The sequence below is a fragment of the Panicum virgatum genome, chromosome 6K (genome assembly GCF_016808335.1).
Source record: "Panicum virgatum strain AP13 chromosome 6K, P.virgatum_v5, whole genome shotgun sequence".
NCBI classification, from domain to species: domain Eukaryota; kingdom Viridiplantae; phylum Streptophyta; class Magnoliopsida; order Poales; family Poaceae; genus Panicum; species Panicum virgatum.
In genome coordinates, this window is record NC_053141.1 from 2,876,479 (window position 1) to 2,898,858 (window position 22,380).

The 22,380-nt window shown below is 44.2% G+C and overlaps 1 protein-coding gene across 1 annotated transcript; it reads left to right on the forward strand.

Moving 5' to 3' along the window:
* The first annotated feature begins 6,945 nt into the window (after positions 1-6,945).
* LOC120711258 (salt stress-induced protein-like) lies at positions 6,946-22,109 on the forward strand. Its single transcript, XM_039996726.1, has 3 exons — positions 6,946-7,122; positions 7,252-7,464; positions 21,711-22,109. Exons 1-3 carry the CDS (start codon positions 6,949-6,951, stop codon positions 21,954-21,956), a joined length of 633 nt encoding a protein of 210 aa, XP_039852660.1. The 5' UTR covers positions 6,946-6,948; the 3' UTR covers positions 21,957-22,109.
* The last annotated feature ends 271 nt before the right edge of the window (positions 22,110-22,380 follow it).

The following is a 22,380-nucleotide window of genomic DNA, read 5'->3' on the forward strand; positions in this document are numbered from 1 at the left end:
GGCTTTTCTCCAACACTATTCATTTAGAGCTGCCTCAACACTTCTGGGTTCCTCAGCTGCAAGATAGCACACTCCACTGTACTCAAAATCTGTGACTTCATCAGTTGTGTCATTGAGACTTGTCACTGTTCTGAACTTTTGTGGCACTCCCTCTGAATCAACAGACTCTCCGGTTGGTGGAGTTGCAAACTCAATCTCCTGCACTACTGGACTCCCAGGTGGTGTTGCATTTGTTGCTCCATCTGAACCAGCATCGATAGCCCAATCAACTTGGCCAGGTGATTCTTGGTCTGAATGTTCAGACCCATCTGAATGCACTGCTGCTCCTTCTGCATTTTCAGGTACTGTTCCTTGTCCGCCAATAGAGTAATACTCAACATCAAACACTTGTTCTGTTGGATTTTCTTGGGCTTCTTTCTTCCAGTCCCAAGCCTTACTCTCTTGGAAGATCACATCACGAGAGATGTGTAATTTCTTGGCTACAGGATCATAAACTCGATAGCCTTTTGTACCTGCTTCATAGCCAATGAACACCATAGGTGTTGATCTGTCTGACAACTTTGAGACACCGGGACCTGTCCTTTTTACATGAGCCACACACCCAAAAGTACGAAGGTGATGTACCTTGGGTTTTCTGTTATACCATACTTCATAGGGAGTTTTACCTTGTAGGCTTTTTGTTGGAGCACGGTTCAGCAGATACACAGCTGTAGTTACTGCTTCACCCCAAAATTCTCCTGGCATTTTCTTGCTTTTCAGCAGACACCTTGCCATTTCAGCCACAGTACGGTTCCTTCTTTCAACTACACCGTTCTGCTGAGGTGTATATGGTGTGGTAGTGAAATGCTTGATCCCATGCTCATCACAGTACTCCTTGAATTCTATGGAATTGAATTCACCTCCTCTGTCACTGCGAAAAGCTCTGAGCTTGGCACCCGTTTCAGTTTCTGCCAAAGCCTTCACTCTCTTGAAATAGTTGAAAGCTTCATCTTTTGTTGCCAGGAGCTGAACCCACATGTATCTACTATGATCATCCACTATAAGCAAAAAATAGCTCTTACCCCCTGGTGTCTTGGGCCTTATCTGCCCACAAAGATCTGTATGAAACAGATCCATGTTCTTGTCAGCTCTATAGTTTGCCACTTGAGGGAATGACTGGCGCTGTTGCTTGCCAAGAGCACATCCATCACAGAATTCTTCCACCCTATCAATCAGTGGCATACCCTCCACCATCTTCTTCACACCAAGCTCCCTGAGAGCTCTGAAATTAAGATGGCCATATCTTCCATGCCACAACCAAGCCTTATCATCAACATTGGTCATCAGACAAACAGGTGCTGCAAGATTAGTTTTCAGCAAGTACAACCTATTCTTGACTCGAGGTGCTTTGACCAGCAGTGAGCGCTCGACATCAAACACATTGCAAAAACCATCCTCAATCACAACTTTGCAACCACCTTCTTCTAATTGACCCAGACTAATGATATTGCTCTTTAACTTAGGTATGAAATAAACTTCTGTCAGTACCTTATGCCCCTTGATCTTTGCCTGTAGCATTACAGAGCCGATGCCCTCGATCTCGACGAGTGAGCCGTCGCCAAAACGCACCGTGCCCCCCACCGACCTGTCCAGCGACACCAGCGCCTCACGACGCCCAGTCATATGATTACTGGCGCCTGTGTCCCGGACCCAGACATCACGATCTTCATCACAGTCGCCGGGATGAACCTTCTTCTCGTTCAGATGCACGACATGATGAGTCGCGCACCCCACCGACGACACGACGTCGCGCGGTTGGACGCGCACGGCGTTCACCGTGGCCAGGAGCAGTGCGGCCTGATCGGTGTCTGCCTGCGCGTGATGGGCCTCCTCCTTGCGTTCCTTCTTTGGCGGCCGCTTGCAATCTTCCCTCCAGTGGCCATAGATGCCACAGTTCCTGCACCGGCCCTTCCGTCTTGGAGTGCCCTCAGACGTGAGCCGGGGATTGTACTCTTTTTTCTCGCCGCGATCACCACGTCCGCCACCGCCGCCGTTCTTCATCTTCCCGAGCTTCTTTTCACCTCCGGTCGACGATGAGGACTCTGGCAGGAGACGATGACGATTCCTCGCTGCCCAATCCTCCTCCGTCAATAGGAGCTTGCCCGTCTTGTCCGTCACGGCCTCAACGCCGAGACGGTCCTCCGCCAGCTTGAGTCTGCCGACGAGGTCCTCAACCGTCAGCTCCTTCAGATCGAGCATAGTCTCGATTGAGATTGCGATCTGCGTGTAGCGCTTCGGCAACACACGCAACATCTTCTTGACCACCCGGATCTCATCAAGGCTCTCACCGGATGTGTGTAGATCTGCTGCCAGCGCATTGATGCGCATGGCGAACTCGTCCACCGCCTCGCCATCCCTGAATTCGATGTTCTCGAACTCTCGGAGCAGGCGCTGAGCGTTGGCTTCCTTCACGCGTTAAGCTCCCACACGCATGCTCTTCACCGCCGCCCACGCGTCCTTGACGGTTTTCTTCGCGCCCAGCATCTGCCACATCTCCGGCGGCACGGACCGGAGGAGCGCGCCCATGGCCTGCCTGTCCCTGGATCGCTTCACTCCTTCGCCGCCGGGATCGATCGTGTCCCAGATCTCCAGTGTTTTGTAGTTGCACTGCATGAGCATCGCCCACTCCGTGTAGTTGGAGCGGGTGAGCATCGGCCACATGAGAGAGCTCTCACGGACCGGCTGCCCCGTACTGCTCCCCACCGACTCGTTCACCATCTCCTCCGCCGCCGCCGGACTGCTCCGCGGAAACACCCGAACCTTTCGATGTCGTTGACGAGGAGGGCTCACCGAGCCGTCGTAGTACATGCAACGGCCAGGCTCTGATGCCACGTGTTGGCGCCGGCTGCCGGAATGGCTGCGCCGACGGCGATCGGCAACTGCCGGCGAACTCGCTCTCGCTCTCTCGCTCTGGAACGCGAACCGTGAACACGAGAATAGTTTTGCGCCGCACAAAATCGCGGCCTTTTCGGCTTGCTCTCTACTCTTTATTGAACGGCTGTTTCCACGATCGGAGGACCGCCATCCCCGCCACACCGTGCACGCTGTGACGTGCCCGCCTAAAGCGCGGGGCCGTTTTACATCCAGCATGGCGGAGGACTGAATCGCCACCTCGTGAACGCAGCACAAGTCATGGCGCACACACACCGTTCGTTACATCATGCAACAGCTAGCTATGTTTAGAATGTAAACGTGCTCATGCAACTAATCTATTTACATCATGATCCAAACGTGCACGGGATTCAGTTTTGGGTTCAACATCTCCAATGGGGATTGTTTGTTCTACTGGGATCTAGTATTCCTCTCCTCCGGTTGACCGGGATGGGCAGTGAGCAGCTCTTTGTTCAGTGGTAGCCGGTCCTCATGTGTGACCTTGACTGACGGTGGCTTTATATTGTTACTCTCCCCTCTCTCCAAGCTGTTGTCTATTTCTCATTGGCTGTTCCATGGTTGCTGTTGAATTGTGATTGGCTGAGATGGACTTGAGGACCTCTCATTGTCTGCTGATCTTAAACTGATGTTGCTGAGCTATTGCATGCTGGTCGTCCAGGTGCTCTGCTCCTTCTAGAAGCCATTTTTCACCACGGTGAAAACTACTACTACTACTAGAGATAGTTGGTGCTGTTATTTTTTTTATTTTAACCGGAAGTACTGTGACATGTAATTGATTTGATATAAAAAAAGTGATGTAAGGTATACCTTAGTGTTAAATTCATTTGGTCATGCGTACTGGGAGCTTCAAGAATTAGATGGAATTCTTTTTATATCTTAGCTGTATTCATTTTCTTTGCTTGATCAATTTAATACAAGCTAATCATGTCCTTAACTATGATTAAAGATTTGCTAGAAATTTGGGTCGTTACATACACCCCACTGCCCTTCTGCTTTTGTTTTTTTCCTCTTTAGCCCTCCAACATGTTTAGAGAATATTCCAATTTCTTAATGGACAGTATCCCAAACATTCCACCAATATTGCATCCAGTTCGATCATGACTGCACTGCACTAGGAATAAGTTCACCACTAGCACCAATAATGTTGTGTAAGGATGGATTCGGATGTTTATTCGAATGTCAGATTTTTAGTCATTTTTCTTCGATTTTGGACAAATAAGATATAGAATTTACTATGTAAATTCATAGCCTTGTATTTAACATTGATCTTGTAAAGATTCATAAAAACTAAACCTCAAATTTATCATATATATTCTCAAATAATAGATATAAAAATTCGAATACGGATCGGATATGGATTCGAATCTTTTTTCACCTTTTTAATTGTAGGGAGCAAATAATACATAAAAAAATCTATACAAAATTTTATTCTTATGTGTAATAATATGCTTGATAATATAAAAAAAGATTAGCATAAAATTTTAAGCATATCTATTTTAAAATATCAAATTTGTTCTAAGAATTCTGATGTCTAGATCCATCCTTAATGTTGTGGGCCATTCTTGAAAGAACAAATTCGATTTATAATGAGTCTAATTCCAAAGGTTGGGGGTGCTTGGTACTATTGTGTTTAGTTCCTAAAATCTGTGTAGAGCAGTAAGAATATGACAATCACTGCGTTCGGCTGGTGCCTCCAGCTCCAGTGCTACAGTATTTCTCTCTCACATCGCTCCAGCCTCCAGCCTCCAGCCAGGTAATAGTATTTTTCTCTTACACCACTCCAGCTCCAGCCTCCAGCTCCAGCCTGCCGAACGTGGTGAATATACATATGGTGCCTTTTCCTCTCGAAACATACACTTACTGTATATTTCTCTAGATCCATCATTACTTAGTCATTACATTGCTAGGGGTTGGAGTTGCATCAAATCTAACGCATATGGAGCTGGGAATCGATCGACAGCTGTCCCAGGGGCTTGGTTATTACACTGTCATCATCTCAATTCCGAAGCCGTGTTGTGAGATCTACAGGGCGGGGACATTGCCCTGGCCTCATTACCACCAAGCGAGAGGTGTAGTGCTCTGGACCCTCCAAGCAGTACTCCCCTCCCTAGTTTGTTCTCCATGGTCATTTCCTAGCTAGTTGTAGGAGATTTCTTCTTCACTAGGAATTACTGCATCTGCATCAGCACTAACACTAGCAGGATGACCAGAACTAGCCGCAGTGAGAAGGGAGGATAGGACGAGGGAGGGGAAGGTTTGGCAAGGACTCATCATCTACTTGAGGATCCTAAATATTTTCAGTGTTGGATATATATCTTAAATATGCTTTGTCATCTGGACCATAATAATGATACCCGCAACCGCAAGGTCATAAATACTGCAGATATATAGCGGAGTTGTCCTAGATCAGTGTCCGGGGACGCAGCTGATTTATATAGTGGGGCTAGGTTCTAATAGCGGTATTCAAAAAATATCTAAAGTTTTATTAAGTGATATTGCATATATTAAGACTTTGTTCTATCATAAAATTCATACAAAGATAGACTACTCAATCAAAACTTAGCGAGTTTAGAATCATAACTTGTACATATAACATAATAACAAGGTAGCAAGACAATAAAAATGCTAATTTTAAATATTTAAATTTTGAAGAAATAATTTGCTAAGTACCACTATTATAAGGACATTAAATAAAGCAGCCTTATAAACACAATAGAAGCTTTTAAAAATGCTATAGCAGGTGCTAAGTTCCAAACAACTATTCTTAAGTGCTACACTACTACACAAGCGAGCAACAAAACCAGCGCACTAGAACCGGAAACAAAAAACAAAATCGCTTGTGGTTACGTTAACAGAACCGGTTGTCTTGCATGAGGTAAAAAAAAACAAAGGAGCATACAAGGAACTGGTTCTGGTGCTCCATATCAGAACCGATTCTAGGGAACAACCAGTTCCGGTAGTCTTCAGCAGTACCAGAATTGGTTCTAGAGAATAACTGTTCTAATGTGATGTCTATCAGAACTGGTTCTGGAGAACAACCAGTTCTGGTAGTCTATACCAAATTTTGAACACATGATTTTTTTTTGAAAATTTCAAATAGTCTTGTATAAAAAAAAATAGTCTATATAGAACTTGTAGATCTCGATCATACGTACAACTTTGTAGTTGACAAGATTTTCGTTTTGGCACCGAAATATATGCTACAAGTTTCAGATCTATCGGATTTTTTTTAAAATTTTTAAATGACCTCAGATGGAGAAATATTCTATATAAAATTTGTAGAACTTAATGGAATATACAACTTTGTAGTTGACAGATTTTTACTTAAGGTCATTTATGTAGCCAAATGGGTAATATAAGATATTTTAAAGTGATGTTAAAAGTAAAATATCTCAACATTAGTCACATGACATGGTGTAGATGAGATGATAGGGAGGTTGTGCGCGAAGCTGGAGGTCCTGGATTCAAATCCCTGGTCGCCAATATGTGTACATGACATGCGCAACTTGTGACGAGGAATCCTAGAAAAATTCAAATTGTTTTGTTTTGTTTTTTAGACTATGAAAATAAAGATTAGAACAGGTTGTGAGGAACCAGAACCGGTTGATAACAACAAGAAGTTCGGGAGTGTAGCTCCTCCTCACTAGAACCTCTTTCCCAGTCGTGGTTTACTTTCAAGGAGTATTGGCACCAGAACCGGTACAACAACTAGTTTTAATGTCGCTGTTCAGAACAGGTTATTTAATCGGGAGTGTAGCTCCTCCTCACTAGAACAGCTTTCCCAGTCATGATTTATTTTCCGGGAGTATTGGGAGGTTTCCTACCATAGCTAAAGCCAAGTTCTGTAGTAGTGCTACCATTTAGCCGTAACTTTTGTACTCTGCTACCGCTATTGCAGCCGCTACAAATGCTATTTAATACCTTCGTACCCATATGGGTTGAAAATGACTATTATAAAGATAAAGATTCTAATTCCTCCTGATCGTGTTCCGTGGTGTTGATTTTTTATATATTCGGATGTTCCCACCTAAAATAAAATGGACCCTCTTATGCGCATGTGTTCTGTTATATATGTGTGTGTATTGGGAGTGCTCTTTGCTTACTCTCATTGGCCTAGCAAGGCAACCATTATATATTGGTGTTGCTATTTGTTTGCCCTGTTATTTAAAAGCTACGAGATCAGTAACAATGGTAAGTTAACATAAGTCATTTTCCTCAAGTGTTTTAATTGTTTATTACCTCATTCGGTGCATGCTTCTTTCGGCTACACTTGTAGAAAAGGACTTCAATAACAATAGACTGACCCATTAATGATTTCAGCGTTTTAAACCGGACAAGGTTGGAGGTCCATGGGGAGGAGATCATGGCAACTTTCGCGACATCCAGGTGCCTCCCTACAGGCTGCTTCGCCTGACAATCTATAGCCAAGAGAATGTATTAATCAGCTCGATCTCCTTCTCATACATTGGCTGTGATGGCTGCGTGTACCATGAGCACGATTGGGGTTTTGTCAGAGAAACCGAAGCGCATCAGGTACGAGTAGGAACCCATTCATATACTTTCTCCTCAAAACAACCGTTACAGCGTAGGTCCAAACAGAAATTTTCCATTCCCCATAAGGTAAACGGGGATGAAGTTGGGGGAGCATTATTCCTCCTTGCCGTTTTCCCAACGGATTTGCTAAACTAATATGTCACAATGTTTTTCCATGTTATGATCTATGATCATTTTCATGAATGGTAATTTAATTATGTGTTGATGTATTGTATTTATATGTGAATCTGAAATTATTTGAGGCATATATAGTGATGTATAGCATGTAATAATGCATATATGATATATGAATTATGTGAAACACATATATATTATAGTGTTCAATTACGTGGGGACGGACCTCGATGGGGATTTTATTCCCCATGGGATGGGAGGAAAAGGTTTCTGTGAGGCTTCAAGGAGATGGGGAGAGGAATGGCGCCGGGAAATTTCCCATTACTGCCTCTAATCATTAGCAATTACAATATCATTCTCTATTCCTTTAACCTATGTTGCCTGCAATTTTGGTATATATGTATCTAAAATACAATTTTTCACATGAATTTTATTATATTTGTATAAGAAAATTGTATGCCACAAACAAAATCTCGTTGAGAGCTTTACCTTTGATGCACAAATATTTTTCAGATTTATTTATAGTTGTTTAATTTACTCAAAACAACAAAACCTATATATTTGCATACAAATTCCAGTTTAATTGTTAACATGTTTTTGAGAGGAAATGTAAACGATTTAGTGTGAAAAACAGAAAAAATATTAATCTGATAATATGGTATTTAACTTATAACCCAAAATCTATCTGTTAGGACCGAGACACTCTAAGAGGGGAGGGTGAATTAGAATTTCTAAACAAACTAAAGGCTCAAGCATATGTAAAAACCTATACAAGTTCTATCTAGATGTGCACTAGTTTTTTCTATTTGTTTCTATCTCTACGGCACAAGGTATTGCACCCTAAGTTCCATATCCTATCAACTAAAGGTAATTGCTGAAGCAAAGTACAATAATTAAACGTGAAATGTCAAGGATACAGAAAGCAAACTCTCGGCGTGACGACTTTTTACCAAGGTCACGCTTTCCACTAATCCTCGGTGGAGCCCCTCTCAAGGGTCAAGCTACTGGTCGGATAACTCCATGGATTAGCTGTTAGAGCTCCCCATTAGCAAATGGGTCTCCTACTAGGCCTTACCCGAAACTGCTCTCTGCCGTCACCACTAAGGGCACTTCACCAAAACAAGGTGGTTTCTCCTCCCATTCAAAAGTGTCATGGCCGCTCCACAAACTCGGTTGGAGGGTCCCGCAAGACTACAACATCGCCAAACTTTACACAAACGGTGCGCACAAGCACCTTGAGGTACAAGAGGGTTCTCCTCTCCTCATTCTAGGCTAAATAGCTGGCAAGAAGTACCAGAGGCTTAAACTAGCACTAATGAAGTCCTTAATCTAGTGCTAAAATCCCTAATTTTCAATATGCTCACTTTGGTGGTGGAGACACTCAATAAGAGGTATGCAAGATCACCCTCTAGCTTCAGCTCACTCCAACAACACTGAAAAGGAACGTGGTGGTGGTATATATAGCCCCACTTCGAAACTAGCCATTGGAAGCTGTCAGCCTAGAAAACACGAACACAGGAGAGACAGGGGAGGGTTAAACCGGAGTAACAGTCCATCCGATGAGTGCATACTCCGCACTCTGACCAACTAGCCATTGGCCCCTTGCCAACTCACCAAAGAAGCTTTTGTCCATCTGATGCTCCCACCAGTTGGTCCGTTAAGGTCTTCTCACCATCTTCAAATATTCTAGTTGCCTTTTGGAAAACTCTCCGGTGAGCACTTCCTGTGCGGCCACCTATCGCTCCGGTGAGTGCAAACTTCTAGGGTGGCCAAAACCATAACTCCCTAGAAAACACTCCGGTAGACCCTTCCGGTGAAGCCACCGGTCACACCCATGAGGACAAACCTCCAGAGTGGTCGAGAGACCATCTCTCTAAAAATCGCTTCGATAAAGATTTTAAAGCAAGAAAAATGTATCTAGATTTCTAAATATTCTTTGAAAATTTCTAAAGATAGATTGGGACACCAGAAACCCAAATAATATATGAGGAGGCTTCCTACGCAATGGATGACCTACTCTAACTTCAAATAGGCCCATTAGATTAGTTTAAATCAGCCCATCTTGAGAAAAAATAATATTTATTTAGAATAATAGAAAATGTTCCATAATAATGTTCTAGAACATTGCTCTAAAACAAAATTAAATTTTATGGACCATTTCTTTGGAATATTTTTTCAGAACAAAATCAAATGTTCCAGAACATTTTTCGAGACATTTTTCCAAGTACAAAATCAATTGTTTCGAAATATTTTATTTCTTTTCACAAACAAAATCAAATGTTCCATAACATATTATTTTATTTAGAAAACAAATGAATGTTCCCAAACATTGTTCCTGAACATTTTTTTGGGATTTTATTTTGTTCCAAGAACAACAACAAATGCTCCATAATATTGTTCCAAAACATTTAGCTCCAAAAAATCACATAGCCAAATCTTCTAAAAAATACTATTGTTATGATAAAAAGAAAGAAAAAGAAAAAAAAATAAAAACACACACGCCCACCTCATGCCAGGGACCTCAGCCTACTATGGCAGCACAGCCGCCCACGTGTGTGTGTGTGGGGTGGGGGGTGGGGGGAGGGGTCAACTGTTGCAGGGCAGCACTCGGCGGTACGGCTTGAAGGGTGGTGCTCGGTGGGGCGAGGTGGTGTGACGCGGAGCAGATAGTGAGGAGCTGGAAGGAGTAGGAGGGCGGTGGTGGTGATAGGAGGAAGAAGATGAGCTTTCAACCGTTGATTTTGTCATGCGCACGAATCTAGGAGTGTCCAACTTTATGGTTGGAGTCTGTCGGTGTTTGGAACCACCGGCTAGTAAATTTGTATTCGCACGTCTGGCTCGGATGGTGTGCACGGAGGACACAAGGATTATACTGGTTTGGGCTGAATATCCCTACGTCTAGTTTGCTGCTGCTCATTTTACCGGCACTAGTTTGCAGTAGTGGTTACAAACGGGCGAGAACGGGAGTAGGTCCCAAGTCTCTAGTGGATGAAGTTGGATTGAATCGGCTCTGGTCCCCATGTAGGGGGGGCCTGCCTCCCCTTTTATAGGCCAAGGGAAGAGAGTAGGCTACACGAGAGAGAGAGAGTGAGAAATGGGAGGAGGAGAGCAAGTCTTCCGAGGTCGCGCCGTTCTTCTCCGCCTTCCGTGGGTCCCACCGACCCTGTTGATGATGACAGGGACATCCGCACGCCGTGTCCCTATTCGCCACTGGCGCCGTATGCAGGTGTCATCAGCCGGTCCTGGTGCCCCGTCCCGTCTGACGGGCGGCATGGGCAACGGGCTCCCTTGACCGCGCCGTACAGGAGTAAGTCGCACAGTGCCATCCTGTTCGGCGTTGTGGGTGTCGTGGGCTTCTTAAGTATGGTCCGTCGCCTTCGTAGGTCAAGTTGAGGCATGCCCAGGCCTGGCCTGACGTCAGAGGCCTATTCCCAGGCGTGCGCCATCACATCCATAGTGGTTGGGTGTAATGTGGGCCCCACGGGGTCCCACATAGTAGAGCTGGGCGAACCGAGTCCTCGCCCTCGGGGTCGGGTGAGGCAGAGATCTTCCTCAGGGGTTGGGCGAGTCCGCCCCCGCGCCCTTGAGGTCGGACGAGGCAGAGCGTCCGAGCCCGAGTCTTCAGGGTCGGGTGAGTTGAATGCCACGTAATAAACCACAGGTTGGTTTGAGGCTTTTTAGTACTTTAATCCCTCCTGCCAGGTATCCCTAATATTGATACCCGACAGAGTCAGACTCGAACATCCGGTATATAGGGTTCTGGGTATAAGAGCCCCGGTACAAGAGCATCTCCAAGAGTACCCTAAATATACTAGTCAGGTTGGCGCGCTACGCGCGCCTGTACAAAAAACGTGGACCAAAGATATTATCTGTTACTATATTCGAAGCAACATTGTATCGATGTATTGAGTTAGATCTAAAAATTACAGTAAGCGGGCATAGTAGTTTTGTGTCTGAGAGCGCGCAAATCTCAAGCATTGTAGTATAGAGGTACATGTAATTTTTTCTTAGGAATTTTGTTTGGGTGTCAGTAGGTATAGTTTAATTACTTTAATAGGGAAAAAAGTAAGATTAGAAATGAATGAACAGTCTAATTATATTTTGTGGGTTTACGGAGGAAAATCAAAACCCAAGAAGTTGTACAACTACCACATGTAAATGTAGTATACAAAGTTTAGTTATTATTTTTGTATGTAAAAAGTAGTTAAATATATTTTGTATTGTCAAATAATGGAAGGAAAATATTTTTTTAGATAAAGAGACTAATTTAATAGAATCGTGGGCCCCATGTGAGTCCCGCCTGAATAGTACATGGGTCCCACGTGGGTCCCGACTGAATAATACGTGGGTCCCACGTGGGTCCAGCCTGAATAGTATGTGGGACCCGCATGAACAGTGCACGGGCCCCGTGGGCCAGGACTCATGAGGTTGCTCCAATTCTTGGAGCTTTAGTATATGTACTCAATTCCCAAAAGCTTGATTTTAGGCATGAAGTAAAAAACTACCCCTCCAACAGATCCCAAAAGGTATTCCTAATCTTTTTACAATCCCAAAAAAGAGCCAAACTGAACCAGATTTGGGTTAGTCTGCCGCAACTCCAATCCTTCTTTTGTTAGTCTGCCGCAACCCCAATCCTTCTTTTGTTAGTCTGCCGCAACCCCAATCCTTCTTTTGTTGTGGCCCACAAATTGATGACATGGCAGTTCTGAAATAATTTTGGCAACCAATTTTTGGGATCTGCTGGATGAGAGGTTAGTTTTCACTTCCAATAATTTTTGGTAAGATCCTAAAACTAGTTTTTTGGGGTTATATTTTTTAGATACACTTGGAGATGCTGAGCCCCGCCAAAGGAACCCTTCGAAATGGGTTTTTTCTTTTTTATATTTTTTTAAAAATAAAAATTTCGAAAATATATGTCCGTTTTGAAATATTTCAAAAATACCCCCGGTCGCCCCCCCATAGGGCGACAGGCCTTAAGTGTAATTTTTTTTCTTCAAATTCGCAACGAGGTCCTTGGAAAAAAAAGGCCTGTCGCCCCCCCCACGGGCGACAGGGGCCTGTCGCCCTTGGGGGGGGGGGGGCGACAGGGTCCCCTCCCCCTATATAAGCCCTGGCCGCCATATGCCGCCATTCCCTTTGTCATTTGAGCCAAAAAATTCAGGAAAAAAAGAGGGGTGAGGCGAAGAAAAACGGCTAAGCTCTGCCGAATTGCGTACTTGTGATCTACCGGTAACTTCCGTATGAATCCATTGATATTGTATAACAATTTAATTTAATTAGCAGATTAGCTGAATTAGATTTGGTGCTTTAGAACACTCGTTTAGTATTACAATTTCAGTACTATTACATACTTGTTTTTAAATTAATTATGAATTAGAATAAAATTATGAAAGTACCTTATTGATATTGCAGCATAAGGCAATGGCTGCCTCCAATTGTGGAGGATTTTCATGGACCGAAGAAAAATCTAGTATAATACTTGATATCATGACCTATCTTGTTATCAGTAAGAAGTTGGATCCATTAGCGGATGGTACGATAGAGATGGTGTTGTCCAAAGTAGTAGAGTTTAAAGATTTCACATTATTTCGAGGTATTACGACGCAAGATGTAAAGGGACACCTGCTAGAACGTCGGAAGATATACATGAGAGTATGTGAACTAGCGAATCATCCTAATATCATTGGATTCTTACAAAGTTCTTGTAAGATATGGATGCGGCCAGAGGTGTATGAGATGCACATTAAGGTAACTCTCATTCAGTTGTAATCCCGTCCGTCATTTCGAATCCATATTTATGAAACAGTAACATTGTTTTTTAATTATATGCTAGGATTACCCTGAGGACACGGAGTTGATTAACAAAACGATACCAAATTTCCTTAAATTGGTATGTATCTTCGGTGGACTTATGCTGCAAACTAGACGAAGGAGGTGGATAAGATCTTCAGGTGATAGTACTTGGCCTGCGCAAGAACAGATGCCCGGAGGTTCGTCGAGTCATGCTTCAGCACCTCAACCACCAACTTGTGTTAACTGGGATGACGACATGGATGACTTCATGCCCCCCAAACCATGGCCTCCAACACATGATGTTCCTCCCCCTGTACATGAACCTAGAATCAGAAAGGAGACAAAGGGAAACACAAGAGGTTCGTCAAGTCATGTTGCACCACCTGCAGCACAAACTTGTGTTAACTGGGATGACGACATGGATGACTTCATGCCTCCCAAACCATGGCCTCCAACACATGATGTTCCTCCCCCCTGTACATGAACGTAGATCCAGAAAAGAGAGAAAGGGAAATCCAAGAAGTTCGTCGAGCCATAGTACACCACCTGCAGCACCACCATCTGTCAACTGGGATGACGACCTAGATGATTTCATGCCATGATCTATAACATATGATGTTCATCGGTTTAAGATGTATTCGCATTTAGTATTGTTAATGTTGTATTATGCTTGTATGTATGTCTCGTACCAAACTTGCATTCACTGGACATGTACATAATGTCGAGTTTGAATCGTACTTAGTCGTAATGGAGCATCGAAGTATAAACATACCATCTATTGTATGTAATGGAAAATACGAGAGTGATCAGAGGCGAACGTTTAAGTGTATAAAAAGCACTAGGGTGTCGGACCCTCTTAGCCCTCTGCTGGGCACGGACATGGCCCTCGGAGCTTTTCTTGTGACTAGAATACTATAAAGCACACATTTAATTAATATAACGATAAGAAATAAGAACTAAGAAATGCATTACATAATGTGAACCATCAAATTTTACATCATAATAAAACGATAATGAAACACACATCACACATGCAGTGGCATGGCAGAACCCGTTGCAAACTACGGTAAACAGATTCCGGACTAACCTAACATGCCTTAGGTAATTTAAAAAAAAAACAGAACAAACACAACGATGCAGCAAGTCACTAGCACTAGGGTAGTTCTAGTAGCCGTACCCCCACGTAGCAAACTGCGTTGAGCCTTCTCCGCAGTATGCACCCATTGCAGGTGGTGCAGGTGGTGGTGCTGGAGGCGCAGGGCCCTTCTTCTTGTGACAAGTACAGTTGCAGTAAGGAATAGTGCATGGTTCATCCTGTAAACCAGCAGCATTGCTGGTATCATCAACTTCGTCGTCTTTGTTACCCTCGCTTACTTCCTCATAATGGTTCACCTTGCATTCCAGATCAAAGATCTTTATCTGGAGGTACTCGATGAACTCCTGAACAGAATAAATTGGTGCAGGATCGACCCACCTAGTAAAACCACAGTTTTCTGGAGCATCGGAAGACTGCAAAACAAATTTCATGTAAGGTGTCTCATTGAAGATAAAGAAATGAAACAACCGAGTATTACCCATGCGTGTGGACATTTAAAGAAACGCCGACCGCCATCCATCCCGTCGGTGCACATCTGCACTAAGCAGTCCTCACCATGTCTGCATTTTGGCCACGGTTCTCTACGGTTATCGTATTGTTGAAGAGGAGTTTCATTGGTAAATTCACTCTTGTGCTATGGTGGAAACTCAAACACTGGTTCCGGAAAGGAATCAGGTCCAAGAGGCCCCTCCCATATTATGGGGTCTCTCATTCTTCCCCCTTTTACTTTCTCAAAACCGTAGTAATTCTTCCCGCTAGACCCACCTCCAGACATTGGGTATACAATGAGGTTTGGTGTTTATGTGCTGCTGGGAGTTCACAAACTTCGGAGTATTTATAGGCGCACAAAGGTCTGATACCCGGAGTGTGGAGTGTAAATGCACCTAAAAAGCCTACATGACAACACAGTGAAGAGGCTAGCTGACCAAACACTGAAAAGGCTAGATTCGATTCTCGAAATGACTACTCGATGCATCTCTGTGCATGCAGACTCATAGCGCTGCATTGCTGCCGCTCGGTCGATCGCGCCTAGATGCCGCCTTCCCCACTACACGCCACAGACCTGCGCTGTAGAATGACAGGTCCGTCGTCCTCGACAGAGAGACTGCTTTGAAGGTGAGCTGGAGTGGTTGCCGTGTTGTCACATCTTTTTGAAATGGTGGAAGGGCACTGCTATTAGGTCACTTATGTCTGTGGCCCCGGTACCATCCCTGGATATGGTCCGCCAACTGGTGCTGTCCCTCTAAACATTCCAGTATGGCCGAACACAGTAGCTGGATCGTATCCTGTATGTGATATTAGTAAATATGTAGGAACACTTGATCTAATTTTAAAGAGATATGTACGTTACCTGCAGTTGGGAAGAACTGCGACGTCGGCCCGTGCACGGTCGACGGACACGGGAACGACGACGAGGCCTGGGACGACCCGTGGATGTCTTCGTACTGCACACGGCTTCCCAAGTTGTGAACTACCTGACGTAACTGATCACACTGCCTCGACCATGCCTCTGTCTGCTCAAACTGGGTCATTGGGGATCCGGCACGTACCCTCGTCAAGTAAGTCGAGCAGTCCGTCTCCATCATGTTGCAAAGGCGAAACTGCATCCATTCAGTAAAGGTACAGTTACAAACACATGAATTACCTTACAAACACTGCGTTCCCATGTGTCTTCATGCAGCCGTCGCAGAGTCCACGGTAAGTGGCTGCAAGTACCGCCTCACCCCAGCTGTTGGGCGGTACGTCCTCGTTCCCATCCGCAATCTCCCGTGCATACGGAAGGAGAATCCTATCGACCGAGTTGCCATGACTATTGTTGAACATGATGTAACCAAACAACCAAAGTAGGTACGCCTCCAACGATCTGGTCACACTGTACTCGTCGGCATCCGCAGCCAACAGGGCAGGCTGCATAAATAATTAAGATTAATGGTTTCAACTGACAATGGAACATGTGAATTGTAACAATTAAATTTATATATGGAATGAATACGTACTGTAAACTGTAGGAACCAGGTCTTCGAAGGACCTGCTGCTCGCGGGTGCGGGTTGATCGGACCTGCTTCTTCCACGCGGTCAACCAGGGCAAAACGGGCCTCCAGGTCATCCTTCCACGAGGCCGCCACCACACGCGGACCTACAGCCTCCCCGACGATAGGGAGGCCGAGGAGGTAGGCCACGTCCTGCAGCGTAGGAGTCATCTCCCCACACGGGAGGTGGAACGTGTGTGTCTCCGGCCTCCATCTGTCAACGAGCGTCGTCAGGAGGGATCGGTCGAGCTGAATAGGCCCAACCTCGACAAGACGGCTCAGAGTCAGTAGATCGGCCTCATGTAACCTGCAATAAACAAAATTGTCTAAATAAAGGAATACCGACGAATACATAAGTGATAAACAATAATATTTCATTACATACCTGTCACACCAATTGTGGTGTATAGAGATCGCCTCCCCGGGTGGACGAGGACGTAGCACCTCTATGGCTCGGTGCTCAACAGCTGCAAAGTAAGACCTGTGGCTCGAGTCGATAACTGGGTCTAGCAAGGAGTCCATCTCCATACCTGCATTTTCAAAAATATATGAGAACACATAGGTATATATATGTTTCTTACAAATTGGACACATAGGTACAATAATATTTCATTACATACCTGTAATATTTCATTACTACATATTACAAATAATGAAATGCAATTGTAGATCATGACACCGAATGCCTTCCACGAGCAATTCTCGCCGATGCTCGTCTGAACGTAGGAGGTGCTCTATCTCTGGGATTTCCGGAAGGACCGACGTCAGCAGCATCGTGAAGTGCATTCTGAGGACACTTCTTGTAGTTGTGACCCAATGCTCCACATTGGCTGCAACACTTTTGTGCCTTGCTTGCTTCCGACTCGTCCATACCATTCCGAATACGACGTGTCTGACGGCGGCCTTTGCCTTTGTTAGTGGCTGGATCAGGAATAAACATCTTATTCTCATTATCCTGAGTGAAAGGCCCCACAATTTCAATCCCGCATACCTCATGTCCCCAGGTGGATACAGCTGCTTCCTTGCTGAAGTAAGGTGAAACAAATACTCCTGGCTGTAACGCAGACTCTGCACATACCGCAATGAGATGGGAGCATGGCAAATGCAATAACTTAGGCTTCATGCAGGAGCAGAAGGCTTTGCCATCTACTGTAATCAAACTCTCCTGTACCACCCTATCTCTACGGATACCACGACCACTTCTATCCTTGCATAGAACCTCAAATCTATGCTCCATTGTACCTGTCGATATGACGCGGTGCAGTTTGGCCTTTTCAATCTTCTCTTGCATATATTGTGTCACTCTTTTGCAAAACTGAATTTGGGGGTTGCTGATGTTTATGCTTGCAGCTGTGTAACGCTCTCTGAAATACTTCATGCACCCATACATGATGAACTCAACAATTTTCACAAGAGGAAAGGCACGACAAGAACGCATAACCATATTGAAACACTCTGCATGGTTCGTTGTCTGAATACCATACCATATTCCGTTAGTATCATACAGGAATGACCATTTCTTCTTAGGTGCACCTCGAATCCAGTGTGAAAATAGCTTCTCAATTGAATCCCTAGCCTCTGCAGCCTGACTCGTGCCTGATTTTGATGCCTTTACCTTCACTAGCTCTACAGTCAACTGATCAAGCATCTGCCATAATGCATTGAATTTTCTCTGTTGATTTTGGGTGCACAACCTCTTAAACAGGTTCTTAAGATTCTTGTTCTTGAAGTGGTCATAGAAGTTTGCACCCATATGCGTAGTACTTAAATTAAATTAAATTACTCACCCCAACTTAAATTACTCCTACTTAAATGCGTAGTACTTAAATAAAAAATTATATAAACTAAATGTACTAACCTGCAGATCACAAGTGCTGAATCCGGCAGGGCTTCGCCGCTTCCCTTCTCTCCACCTCTCTCTTTTTTTCTGGATTTTTGGTGGAATTTTCGGGCTCAAATGAGGAGGGAAGGGGGGTTGGAGCTTATATAGGGGGGTTGCCCCGGTCGCCCGGGGGGGGGGGGGCGACAGGCCCCCTGCCGCGCCCGTGGGCCGGGCCCAGCGGTCGCCCGAGGGGGGGGGGGGGCGACAGGCCCCCCTGTCGCACGCGGGGGGCGACAGGCCCCCTTTTTTTTCTAGGGACATCGTTGCAAATTTGAAGAAAAAAAATATACACTTAGGGCCTGTCACCCTATGGGGGGCGACCGGGGGATATTTTTGAAATATTTCAAAACGGACATATATTTTTGAAATTTTTATTTTTTAAAAATATAAAAAAGAAAAAAACCTTCGAAACAGGCCTATGTTGGGCTTCGTTAAACATCAGGATACTTTGTGCTGGGCCGGCCTAGGTAGGTACCCAGCTACGCCACCATGTGAACCACGTGTTTAGGCCCAAAGCTTCATGCCGATCCGTGGTTGAAACATGGGCGTGACGTGCCATTGTTCTCTGGTCCAGCACGAAAAAACCTAGCCCAAATCCCAACCTCTTGGGAACTCAGCAAGAGGCAGCCAAAAGGCAGAGGACAAGAGGTAATTAAAACAGGAAACACGAGCAGGCAGAGTGGAGTTTGTGAACATGGTTTGACTTGAGATGGTATTTAAAACTATACATTGACTATTTATTTTTTTATACTACAATAATGTTGACAACAATGAAATCATAATTATAATAAAGTATTTTTAATTGTGAATACAATGATATAATTTTTATAAAAAAATTACACTACCTAAAGTTAGTTGTTGATTGAAAATGATAAAGTAAGTTGAAATCTTGAAATACATGCGCACCTTATAAAAAGAAAGCACAGGGAGTATCTTGGTTGGACGGGTTGGATGCACTAGTTGTGGATTCTTAGGGTTCCTTTGACATGGCTTCATCTTGCATAAAAACTGTTTTAGCTCCAATTTTTCAGACAGGAGAGCTTCTTTGTAGAGAGTTTGTAGGACCGAGACAGGCGACCAGAGGGGGGGGGGGGGTGAATGGGAGCCTTTAAAAATTCACTCCGTTGAATCGTCAAGATGACCCAAGTCAACTCGTGGCAAGCTCACCCTAGAAACGATTTGACACGCTCAAAGCATAGCGGAAGCAAATCAAAACGAGACACCGAAAAGCTTGCACAAACTAGATTAAGCAGTCATTCACATGAGCTCAAGTTCATGTAGAGAAGCAACGTGACACAAAAACTCAACTGAAAGCAGGCTTGCTGTGCAGCCGCTGTGTCTCGCTGGCGCTGGGCCTCATCTAGTCTCCGCCCAATCGTCCCCCTCTCTTGATTGGAGAGATCAACAAAAATCCCTCGCTAGGAATTAAACCCTAGGTTAGGCCGGAGAGAGGAGTGCGCGCCGGAGGAATTCTGGGACATCGGCTATCTGTGGCTACTGTAGCAAACGCCCCCAAAACCCTAAAACGCATACCCCTCAATCCTAGGTGCCACATATTTATAACCCATAGGGTGGCATACCTAAATTACAAATTTGCCATTACGTCAATCAAATTAACGTAATCGGCGCGTATCACGCAATATCATCCTCCACGGCAAACAATCTCGATGTCCGCGATCCTTCCATCTATCACCATGGCATCCCGTGATCTCGCCGCACGACGATCCGGAATCTTCTCGTGATCGACAATTATCCCTGTCTTCGGCCACGTCCGCCGCAACGAACGTCTGGGATCTTGGTTTTGTGGCTTAACCAAGAAACCGTCGACCAACGTTCTCTCATTGTGTCGTCAGGTATAGTAGACATACACCGCACGATCTCAAATCCCTCGAGCGCAAGTCTTGATCCACCCTTCACCGCTCTCAGTCCATCGGCGTGGCATCATATCTTCGTTCTTCACACGTCGCCGCATGTTCAGTCTCCACCTATCACCTGCAACAACACCAACCAAGAGAAACGTCACACGCACACCGTGTTGTTCAATCACTCATCACAAGGTCCTAGCTCCACGGGCATCTCAGAGTTGAATCTATTTGAAGAAACATTTGGGATAGAGATTCTCTACTGGATTCACGAATAGAAGATAGAAGTTCAATCCGAACCTGGTGAAGCCACTTGTTTTAGCGCCAGCATCTCAGTACAAAAAGGGCTTTGGATTTTGCCGAATTATACGGATGAGTTGTTTTGCTTGGGACACTTTGGAATGAAGTTTGGATGAATTCTATTCTAAGGCTATATTTGAAGCTGTGCAATGGGAGCTTATCTTCTTCTTCTTTTTTTGCAAAACACTAGTACAAACTCAAGTGCACGCAAACCCTACCCTATGAATAGGGATGGTAATTAGATCGGATTCGCTTGAAATCGAATTCGGATAGCACTTTTTACCACGTATTTATTCGAATTTGGATCTTTATTCGGATGTTCTCGAATGTGATGCAAATCGTACAGTTCGAATTCGGATGTTTATTCGAATATCCACTTAATTTGGGTGATAAGAAATAGCCCATATCCATTCGCTTTGTCAATGATTTTACCAGAATAAAATTAATCAATCGTCATAAAACATGTAAGTAAGGATTAGCTATAACACTATAGACAAAATATCAATTTTTAAAAATAATTTTTAATAAATAATAGGCTCATAAATAAATATATAAATATCAAAAAAACAAATATATAAAATATATAAAAATATTTTATATTTATAAATAAATAAAACAAAGTATTTAAAGGCAATGTACATTAATTTCAAATTAAATACCTACCATTTGCCATCCCTACCTATGAACCTACATTAGTTTAAAATTAAATACCTACCATTTGCCATCCCTACCTATGAACACCTTCGAGGGACTGGATATCTCGAGATCGACAAAGTTACCATAGAAGCTTCGCTCTCCAACTACCACTAAAAGCATAGCACCGATAAATCCTAAAATAAATCTAGAAAAATACAAGCACTCATGCCAAGTCAAAAACTTTAACCTGGGTGGATAGGTTCTACCCCAAGGAACCTAACCGGTTGAGCTACGCTCAGTTCGCAAAGGGAAGCCTTATCATGATTTGATATGGTCCGTGCTTTCTGCTATGTAGCTGCAATATTTAATATAATAATTATCAAATATTTAATAAGTACTCCTTCAATATAGATTGACTGGTTATGATACAATGTGTATATTCTACATACATCTGATTTTGTGAATATTAGTAGCTATATATTGTACACAGCTGAGGTGGGAATGTTGTGCAGATTCAGCTTGGCCTGATGGATTATGTGATGGAAATCTCCGGGACAACGGGTGAATTCGATAACATGCCTAACATCATTTTGTCTCTCAAGATTGTCACCTTCAAGGGAACGTATGGGCCATACGGCAACGACAGTAAGGGGACTCGTTTCAGCTACTCGGTGCAGGGCAGCGACCGTATCACTGGCTTCTTTGGACGCTCTGGCTGGCACCTGGATGCAATTGGACTCTACGTCCGTCAATGCTAGATCTCTGCATACACGTGTAATGCATAATACATACAATCACATCGGTGTGGATTTCTTATCCCACTCCGTGACTGGGCATGCGGCATGCCACGACGCCTGACCTGTAGTGTGCTTTTACACAAATTTCAATAAAGAACAATGGCTTTATCTGTACTGTCTGATCAGGGGTGCGTTTCGGTAGTGATGGCTGCTGCGGCAGGCAGTTTTGAGCAGCAACAATTCAAAGAACGGCGAGCCTGCAGCCGAGTACGTGGCTGGGTTTTGCAAACTAAATCTATCAAATGTCTTCGTGACATTGGTCTACAGACCGTGGGGCATGGGCTACAGAGTTGCCAAATCGTCCGCAGGGGCCGCAACGGAGCCGCTGCAGGGAAAGATCTGTGATGCCTAGACTGATGGATGCGCGGTGGCAAATTAAAGACAA

What these genes read in the sequence shown, in the direction of transcription:
- LOC120711258 (XM_039996726.1), top strand. Translation starts at nt 6,949, where the DNA reads ATGTTCCCACCTAAAATAAAATGGACCCTCTTATGCGCATGTGTTCTG. An exon ending in CTACGAGATCAGTAACAATG is followed by an intron (nt 7,123 to 7,251) that starts GTAAGTTAACAT and finishes TAATGATTTCAG; the next exon opens with CGTTTTAAACCGGACAAGGT. An exon ending in GAGAAACCGAAGCGCATCAG is followed by an intron (nt 7,465 to 21,710) that starts GTACGAGTAGGA and finishes AATGTTGTGCAG; the next exon opens with ATTCAGCTTGGCCTGATGGA.